The sequence below is a fragment of the Petaurus breviceps genome, unplaced genomic scaffold (genome assembly GCF_028583685.1).
Source record: "Petaurus breviceps papuanus isolate PSGF00001 unplaced genomic scaffold, PetGlider_PUasm1.0 688, whole genome shotgun sequence".
Classification (NCBI taxonomy): domain Eukaryota; kingdom Metazoa; phylum Chordata; class Mammalia; order Diprotodontia; family Petauridae; genus Petaurus; species Petaurus breviceps.
In genome coordinates this window covers 14,077,942-14,087,820 of record NW_027186457.1, presented here as the reverse complement: position 1 = coordinate 14,087,820, position 9,879 = coordinate 14,077,942, and the positions used below count along the sequence as shown (strand labels likewise).

Below are 9,879 nucleotides of genomic sequence, written 5' to 3'. Positions count from 1 at the left end.
CTATAATTTTCTTGTATTCCACAATTTCTTTTTCAAAAAATTTTATTTACATAATTCTTGCTTCATATGTTGATACCTTGTTTTTGCATCTAATTCATTTCTGAACATAACCTTCTTCCCAACATACCCTCCCAGAAAGCTATCCCTTACAATAAAGAATTTAAGAGAAAAAAAAAAGCAATTTACTGAAATCAACACATTAGCTATGTCAGAAAGTATATGTAATATTCTATACCTACATCCCTTACTTCTGCAATAAAGGGAGGTTAATTTCTCTACCTTTCTCTGGGGCCAACCGTGGTCATTAAAACTACACACATTTCCACTTCATTTTATTATTCTTTGCATTTACATTGCTTTAAATTACATATATGGTTTTCCTGGTTCTAATTTCACTCTGTATCAGTTCATATGAATCTTCCCTGGTTTCTCTGCATTCTTCGTTTGGCATAGTAATTCCATTACATTAACATACTACCATTTGTTCAGCTGTTTCCCAGTTGATAGCCATCTATTTCATTTACAATCTTTTGAACCACAAAATGTTCTCCTGCTAATATTGTGGTATGTTGGACATTTTGTTCTGACTTTGTCCCACCCCCTCGGTGCATACAGTCAATAATTTGACTATCAATAAATATTTATTAAGCACATCCTATGCTAGTAAATTAGGAACTAGAAATACAAGACAAAAAAAAAAAGGACCCATACTCTAGAACCTTCTCTCCTTACATTACTCATACCCAGCCCCTAAGTAAAAGAACTTTTCTCAACTCATGGTGTAATGAGTCCAAGGCACTTGTTTCTAATTAATATTTTCTAATTTACCTTTCATTACAGTGTCAAAAAGTATTGTAAGATGTTATATGTCCTTGTATGGACATAAGATTTAGAGTTGGAAATGATCTTATAGATAATTTAGTCCATCCCACTCACTTTACAAATAAGGAAACTGAGACTCAAAGACATTAAGTGACTTGTCCAAGGTAGCCTAGGAAGTAATTGTCATACTCGAACCTAGGTCTTGCTGTTCCAAATCCACTGCTCTTTCTAATGTGAAGAATTTAAAAACTAAAAATTAATGCTGTTTCCTAATAAGTGGTCAGAAGATGTGAAGTTTTCAAATGCAAGCTATCAATAACTATGAAAAAATACTTCAAATCACTAACAATAAGAGAAATTTAAATTTGAAAAATACTGATGTTTCACTTCATACCTAATAAACTGGCAAAGATGACTTAAGAAAATGGCAAACAGCAGAGGAACTATAGGGAGAAAGACACTTAATGCACTGTTGGTGGAGTTGTGAATTAGTCCAATCATTCTGGAAAATTATTTTGAATTATACTAAAAAAAAATAACAAAACTATGCATACTCTGATTCAGTATATACACAAAGGTATTCTGTGTATGTGTAAACACATGCACACACACACATATATGTATGTATATATACACTCACACACATATATAACAGTATTTTTGTATTTTAAAAGAACTCTTTTAGCTCTTTGGGTGCCATTATTTGAGGAACTGCTGAACAAATTTGCAGCAAATAACAGGCTGGACTTGGAGTCAGAAAGATCTGAGTTCAAATTCTGCCTCAGACACCTATTTGACTCCATAACTCTAAGCTTTAAAAATCTAAGGTTTAATCTCTCAGTTTCCTCATCTTTAAAATGGGGATAATAATAGTGTCTACTTCAGTGTCATTGTGAGGATCAGATGGGATAAAATATTAAAACTGCTTTGCTAATCTTAAAATGCCATATAAATGCTAGCAATGGTGGTGGTGGTGGTGGTGGAGGCAATGATAATTATAAATAGAATACTGTTGTGTCACAAAAATGACAAAATTTAAGAATTCAGAGAAACTTAGGAGAATTCACATAAACTGATGCAGAGAAAAAAAAGTAAAACTAGGAAAACAATTACCATGAAAATATGAAGAAAAAAACAACAGAGAATGACCTAGGATTCTCTGACCAATGCAGTGACCAACTGTGACTTCAGCACACTCTCTGAGGTCATGGATCAGAAGTACAGAATCTAGCAAACATTACCAGCCCTGATTAATACGAAGGTTTATTCTGCTTAAATGTGCTTATGTGTTAACAGGAGATGGTTGAGGGGAGGGGGAAAGAGAGGGACTGGGGAAAGGAGGCAGAGGCAGGCAGTCTTTGAAAAATGACAATGGAATTTTTAAAATTACATCAATAAAACTTTAAAAAATAATAGTAGTAATTTTTCCTATAGAGCATTTCCATCAAGCAATAATCACATTACTATAGTAGGTTTTTAAATTATTACAATATATTTGAAGACTTTTATGAACTGATGCAATCGAAGTGAGCAGAAACAGAACATTGTACACAATAATAACAGTACTGTAACGATGATCCACTGTGAAATACTTAGCTACTCTGAACAATACAATGAGCCAAGATAATTCTAAAGGACCCACGATGAATATCCACCTCCAGAGAGAGAATTGATGATCTCTGAATACAAAATTTTTTCACTTTCTCTTTTCTTGCTTTTTCGTGTGTATTTTTTTCAACACAGCTGATATGGAAATATGTCTTGCATGACTTCACATGCATAACTGATATCATATTGCTTTCCTTCATAATGGGTGTGGGAAGATCAGGATGGAGAGAACTTGGAACTCAAAAAAATTTTAAATGTTAAAAATAAACAAAAAAAATTTTAAAACCAATCTATTTCAGTGACATTGTAACAGAATGGGTATTTTTTTTTTTATTAGAATGTGCTATTACTTTAATATCACAGAACCATGGAAAGATAGAGTACCTGGAATCAGAATAAACATAGGTTTAAAATCTGTCTCTGATAATTACTTGTTGTTACCTTAGGCCCATCATTTAACCTCCTAAACTTTGTTGTTGTTTTTTTCATCTATTAAATGAGGCTTAAAACACTTGTAGCACCTATCCCCAGAAAATTGTTGTGAGGATCAAATGATATAATGGAGGTAAAGTGCCTTGTTAACTTGGAAGCACTATATGAACGTAAGTTAAGGGCAATTAATTTCTTGGACCCTCCCCAAACCCCTGAGAGTCGAATGTCCTAGAAATGACTGACTTAGTCTTTGTTGTAGGCAACCACCCCATTGTTCTAGACCCCATTCCACTAGTCCATAGCTACCTACAAATCTCTAAGAGAGACAATGTAACTTTCCAAATCACAAATATATGAAGAAGAAAATAGAGTGAAGGTAGCTGTTATAAGACAAGCAGGAGAGAAGGGGACAAGATTGAAGTTATACTTTTAAAAGGAAAATAACTTTTTTAAATATTGGAGGTGTATGGTGACCATTGACGTTTATGTTACAAAGTTATTTAGCAAGTAAGGAGCTCGGTCTTTTATAAACCACTTAGTGCCCATGATGTTATAAAATGCAAAATTGCTAGAATACTATTTTGATGAAACTGAAGTTTTTAGCCACTTCCCTGGTAAAGATTTCATAATTAGGATTCTAATACTTTAAAAAAAAAAACCCTTTTCAAGAAAAACTAAAAATGAATTTTAGCATATCAAATGCTAAGGTCAGATTCCTTAAATCCACCACAACACAAAAATTTGCTTCTGAGTAGCCTTTCTTTTTTATTAAAAGCATTTGCTCTTAAATGAAGTTCCCTTGATTCTCTCCTAAAATTATGCCATCTGCAGTCATCAAATATCAATTCATCTTATTTATTATGTGCTAATCTAATTTTAAAGCGTTTTTAAATTAAGTGTCACAAATGCATTTACTCGTGCTGCTTTTCATGAAAAACCAAGAATCAAAGCATTCTATATGCAATTTAGTGTAATAAAAATAAAGTTGTAAACTGTTGGACAAATTAAGAAACAATGATGTTTTCTCTCTACATCCGTTTTTTTTCCTCAACTGTTAAAAAAAATTCTTATTCTTTCTGAGAAAATACCTGATTTCCCCTTTGTACTTCTTCATCTGGAAATCTTTAATGGTATAATTAGATTCCACACATAATTACAATGATACACTTAATAGTCACCCCTATGTTAAAATAAATATCTTCACAAGAACATTATTCTTTTTTTTATCTTTTTTCTTCCTATAAAGAAATTCTCAACAGTTAACAGAATCTGCCCAAGCTATCTTCCAAAGGTCTCATAATAAATTACAGTGAAACCAGGGTAGGAGGATATTGAAATTGTACTATATTTAACGTCAGATATCTCCAATCTGTCTGCTTTCTCCACTACAAGCCCAAATTTCATAACCTGATATTATGCAGGGATATACCAACCCAAAATAGGGTTAGAATAAAAGCTACATTATTTCCCCCTGAAAAAGATACAATGTTTCTCTCCAAGTAAAATTCTAGACTCTTAAAATTCAAACAGACTAACCCCATGTTTTCATTTCAAAATATGGAAGGATGAAAACTGAATATTGAATAGGTTCAGACTAAAGCTTCATTCTGAGGCCTACCATTTCCTTGGCAAATTTATACTTTTTTTGTGATAAATGTGAAGAAAGTAACACATCCCACCATCACCAAAAAACAAGCCATGCATGATAAAATTCATACACTCCTTTAGATGGGAAGGAAAAGAAAAAGCTGAATAACTTTAGCCTTTGCTTTTTCCCTGTGCCTCCTTATGTGGACTGTCAAGGACAGAAACAAACACTCCAGATTCAGGCTCCTCAGTGACCCCTCAGCTAACAGTGAGTTCTACCTTCATGGTAGAAAAGGAAAAAAAATATATATATATATATATGCATAAATATAAGTAGCTTCCAACTACTCCAACTTTTAGGTTTTGTTCTGATCTCCGGTTATTTTTTTTCAATCACATTTTTTCTTAAACATCGATCATATCAAATGACCAATTGTGAACCAAGCTCTGGACAGAAAATAAGTCCCCAGGGTATTCAGTCTTAACACTGTGATAGCCCAAAGCAGTTTTTTTTTTTTTTTGAAATCACAGGAATTTGGATTCATAACCAGGACAGAAGAAGCTGTACTTTTCCACTGATTTGCTCTATTTTTTTGTTTTGTTTTGTTTCAGGGGTTTGCGTAGTATTAGTGAATTTGTGTACAAACGCTGGAACTGGAGTCTGACAGAAGCCTTGATTTATTTATAAGAAAGCGACTCCCAGCTCTGAGCAAGAAAAGAGTCGGCCAAGCAAATGCTGCAGTTTCCCCTCCTCACCCCCACCAATCCATCTGGCTTCCCACGTGGGACAGGTACCCAGGAAAGCAAGAGTCAGCTGCATTGAACAAGTAACATAGATAATTCCAAACCAACCAAAACAGTTATTAAAAAATGAATATCATTTATTATTTTCTTTATTAATAATCACATGTAACCACCGGTTTTTTCCACAAAAGTCCATTTTAGATTTATGAATCCGTGATTTCTGCCTCTCCCCTAGGCTCCAGACCCTCCTTGACCTCCCTAACCCTAACCCCACCCAACTCCCTCTCCAAAATCCAAGCTGTTCATTTACATGACCACAGACACCACAGAAAGTTTGTAAACAAGATTTTGGTTGCTGAAAACTTGAACAACATCCCACTTCCGAACGGAAGGAGGTGAGGGAAGATGGGATGGCATGAAGGGAAGGAAGAGAAGGGAGGGGAGGGGAAACTCGCCAACTCTTTCAAGTTTTGCCTCTTCTGGGATGTAGCCGTTGTAGTTGTTCCTTGAAACCCCATGACTCAAAACATTTATAGCAAGTGTGAGTGTAATTATTTATATTATATAATATAGAGAGAATACTTAAGTCTTCCCGATTGGGGTTTTAGTCTGTCCTTTGGACTAGGCACCATGATCCTCCCGTGCCCACCACGCTCTCAGGAGGTCCTATGGGGGAGAGTCTCCGGGTAGGAGAGAAGCCCTATCCTGTCTCCCCTCCTATACCCTGTCTTTAGAGCCGGGGTTTCCGGAGCAGGGTTTTGCTGAGGTCTTTCACCTCCTCGGGGCTGTTGACCCTCTCGTAGCCCAGCACCGCCATGGGCTGGTAGCAGAACTCCTCCACCTGCTTGATCTGCTGGAAGGTGAGGGCAGCCCTCCAAGCGTTGGCCGCCTGGGTGGCATTGCGAGCTGACACCACGAAGGGCTTGGAGGAGGAGCCCGAGCCGCTGGTCATGTTCAAGGCAAACTGCTCCATCTCCGGGCTCACCAGGAGCCCCACGAAGTCGTACACCCTCCGCAGCGTCTTGACTGGGTCCCCCACGAGGTCCTCATAGCGCACCACCAAGTAGTGGCCCCGCAGCCAGTCGGGGGGCTGCAGAGCCGTCTGCAGGGTCTTGGCCATGCTGTTGCAGATGACTTCCATGGCCCCCAGGGCGTGGTAGTCTGCCGGGCCGCTCCCCAGCCCCTCCTTCTTCCCGCCCAGCTTGTGTCCAGCCGCCTCGAGGAAGGGCATGCGGTGCGCCCGAGGGTCCCGGCTGCGTACCACCTGCAGGCTCTCCCGAATGAGTCCGTGGCGGGAGCGAATGCGGGAGCTGGCCACGGCCCGGGGATCCCGCACCAGGTGGATGACCTTGAGATCCAGGGCCGGGTCCCGCAGCAGCGGGGCCAGCACGGCCACGTCGAAGACCCGCACCCCCTTGATGACGAGGGTGCGGTACTTTCGGCACTCCTCCTCGAAGCGCGCCAGCCGCTGCGGCGGGCACTTCTTGCACACGCGGTCGTCCACCAGCCCCACCACCTCCTTGCGGTAGGCCGGGCACAGGGGCGATGAGCAGACCACCTTGTTGGTGGCGGCCCCGAAGATGCCCAGCGTCGTCAGGTTGCGCCCCCCGCTGCCCGCGGGGCTGTACAGCTGGAAGACGGAAAGATCGCAGCGGTAGAGGGCGCTCAGCATGTCCCGCGCCGCGCCCTGCAGGGACACCGCGTCGCCGGGGTACAGCTTCTGCCACACGTGCCACACCGGCTCGTAGAGGAAGAACACCTCGGGGTTCTGGTTGAAGAGCTCCCCGAAGAAGGATGAGCCCGAGCGCCACGTGGTGAACACGTAGACTAGCTGGCGCTTGCGGGGGCCGGGGCCCGAACTGGCGCCGGGGACGCTGCTGTTGCCGCCGCCCCCCGGGCCGGGCCCCGCGCTGCCCGGGGCCGCCGCGGCCGCGGGCGCACGGTACAGGGAGCGGAGGTCGGGGCGCGCCTGCGAGCCGGGCTGCCGGGCGGGAGGCGGCGCGGCCCCCGGGGGCTCCCCGCGGCACTGCTGCGGCGGCTCCTTGTGCCACTTATAGTCCAGGAGGTTGAGCATGGTCAGCAGGAGCAGCAGCGCGTAGCCCGCGCACAGGACCAGCGCCTTCCTGCGGAACACCTTCATGCCGAGCGGTGAGGCGGGCCAGCGCCGGCCCAGGCGCCGCGGCCACGGGGGAAAGAGGGAGAAGCCGCCGGCGGCCGGGGCGCCGGGGGGCAGCGGCCGGAGCTGGAGCAGCGGCGGCCGAGGCGCCGCCGCCGGGGGCCAGGGGCTCCCTCCCGGAGGCAGAGCGCGGGCCGAACTGTTGCTCATCCCAGGAGCGGCGCAGCCCGGCGGCCCCGCGGAGGCCTTTCCCGGGGCGGAGACGACGCGGTCCGGCTGCGGCTGCGGCGGCTGCGGCTGCGGCTGCGGCGGGGGCCCGAGCCCCGGCTCGGGGTCGCGGAGGCTGCAGGCGGCGGCTGCTCCCCGGCTCCTGGCGCTGTATCTCCCATGGCAGCGGCTCCGGGGAGCGTCTGTGGGAGGGGGCAAGGGGAGGAAGGAGAGGTTGGCACCGGGGAGGCGGGCAGCGCCCGCTTTCTCCCGACCCTAGCCCACCCGGAGTCCTCCGCGCCTTGACTCCCGCCCCCGCCCCCGGCCACCCCCTTTGTTTTGCGCTGTCTCACCTGGAAGTACGGGCTTCCCCTGGAGCGGTCCCAGACCCGAACTCGGCTGGCCGGCTGGCTTCTGTCCGTGCCTCCCTCCTACCCTGCGGAGTGGGCGCGCACCCTCAGGTCAGCCCGGGGACACGCCGGCCCGCGGCAGTCCCGAGCTGGAAAGAGTTTCCGATCGGTGCCGGGCGCCCCGAGGCGCGGGGAGGCAAACTTTAAGGGGGCCGTGGCGACCTGCCCAGCGCTCCGAAAAGTGCCCGCTGTGCCCCTGTCCTGGCTGCCAGCGGTAGCCTCTCAACTCTTCTCGGGCTCCTGCAGCCCAATGCGCACTCAGCTCCCCCGGGGAGCCAAGGAGCTGGTGGGGCTGGGCAGCGGCGGTTATTCTGGCCGCAGCCCCCCGAGAAATATGTCGTTCAGGCTCTCCCTCTCCTTCCTTGGCTGGAAGCTTCTCATCTTCCTGGAGGAAGCGACGGCGGCGAGCGCCGGAGATTGTAGACAGCGTGCCTCAGCAGCGGCGGCTTCCTCTTCCATCCTCAGGAGGATGCCCGGCTGGGCAGCGCGGGCGGCCCCCGCCGCTCTGCAGTCTCTTGACTAACTGGAGGGTTCCATGCAGACGCGCCTCTGTGCAAAGAACCCCGGAGCCGAGCACAGAGCTCCCCTCCCCCGCCGGGGCTAGCCGCTCCGGACCAACGAGGTCTCAGTAAGAAGGCAGCCTCCGCCGCCGAACGAAAGCGAAGCACCGAAGGATGCTGCCCGGCTCCCCAGCCCCAGAGTGGCTGCAACAAGCTTTATCCTCAGTCTGTGCATCGCTTCTCCCCACTCGCTGCGGGTTGGTGGGAGCTGCTGCCAATCGGGCCGAACTCCTCCTCTTCGCCTCACATGCCCTCCTCCTCCCACCCAGCCAGCGTCCCACCTTCCTCCGCCCCCTCCACCCAGCCGTTTGTCTGCTCCGCAAGCGGCGGCTACTAGGTGCTGGCTTGAGGTTTGTCGTACCCGCCTGGTGGGCCGGGGGGCCCCGGAAGCCGTTGCCGCTGCTTGCTGGGTGTTCTCCAGGGCTGAGGCTGCTGGGAGTATCGCTGCCACTCTCCTGCGCTCCTCTCTGGCACGAGATGCCACTCTCTCCAGCCACCCCTCGGAGCCTGCCAGGCAAAGAAGGGGACCAGGCATCCGAACGCTGCCAGGAGGAAGTGGGATCTTAGGCCTTAGAGAGGAAAAAAAAGGGGAAAGACTTGCCCAAGGTCACACAGCGAGTTAGTGACAACGCTAGAATAGAAGCCGAGTCTCTCTGAGCCAGCAATACACTGTCCCTGGCACAGTGCCACCTACCCTCATCTCTTCTTTGCTCTACCCAAGAATTAAGAATAGTTTGGCCCACAGCCCCCAGGCCCCGCCCCGCCGCGGTCACTTACGTCTTACCTGGCTGTATGTGTCAGATTCACTCCCCTCTTAAACTCTCTTCCAGCATTAAATCCCTAACGCCAGGTACCTCCTGCGGTTCCCGGGGCTCGGCGAGGCTCAGAGTCCTGTAGGTCCGCGGCCTCCTGAGCGTCCTGTAAGGAAGCGAGCTAGTGTTGCCTGGTTTGTAAGCCACCGACACAGAGGCAGCTACTAGCCGTGTAACCCAGTGAAATTCACTTAACTTCTGTTTCCCAATATGTAAAATTGCACCACCTACCTCACAGGGCTTTTGTAAAGAGAGTCTATTGCAATACTTAAGGAACTATAGAAATGAACTGGGATGACTAGAGAACTGTGATTGCATTAGTATGGGGTGGGGGGGACTCCCTCTGTCTACTCAGATAGTCACTTCTTTAACTAAAAGAGAGCTAGCTCTGAGCGGTTATATGATTTACCCAGGGTCACACTGCCAGTATGTATCAGAGGTGACTCAGAAATGCGCTATTATTAAATAAGTTAGAGAAATTATGACTGATAATAAATGTGATCTCAGCAATGGGGGAAAAGTACTCCCCTTTCCAGCGTTCAAGAGGGCGGTTCCTCAGTGCTCTCAGCCCTTTTCATAAT

At 47.1% G+C, this 9,879-nt stretch overlaps 1 protein-coding gene across 1 annotated transcript; it reads right to left on the bottom strand.

The window, feature by feature from the left end:
- Positions 1-2,067: 2,067 nt before the first annotated feature.
- Positions 2,068-7,557, bottom strand: CHST2 (carbohydrate sulfotransferase 2). The gene has a single exon (XM_069104697.1). The coding sequence runs from the start codon at positions 7,517-7,519 to the stop codon at positions 5,924-5,926; it is 1,596 nt and encodes a 531-aa protein (XP_068960798.1). The 5' UTR covers positions 7,520-7,557; the 3' UTR covers positions 2,068-5,923.
- Between the last annotated feature and the right edge of the window lie 2,322 nt (positions 7,558-9,879).

Coding starts and splice junctions, on each gene's coding strand:
- CHST2 (XM_069104697.1), bottom strand. CDS start 7,519: ATGAGCAACAGTTCGGCCCGCGCTCTGCCTCCGGGAGGGAGCCCCTGG.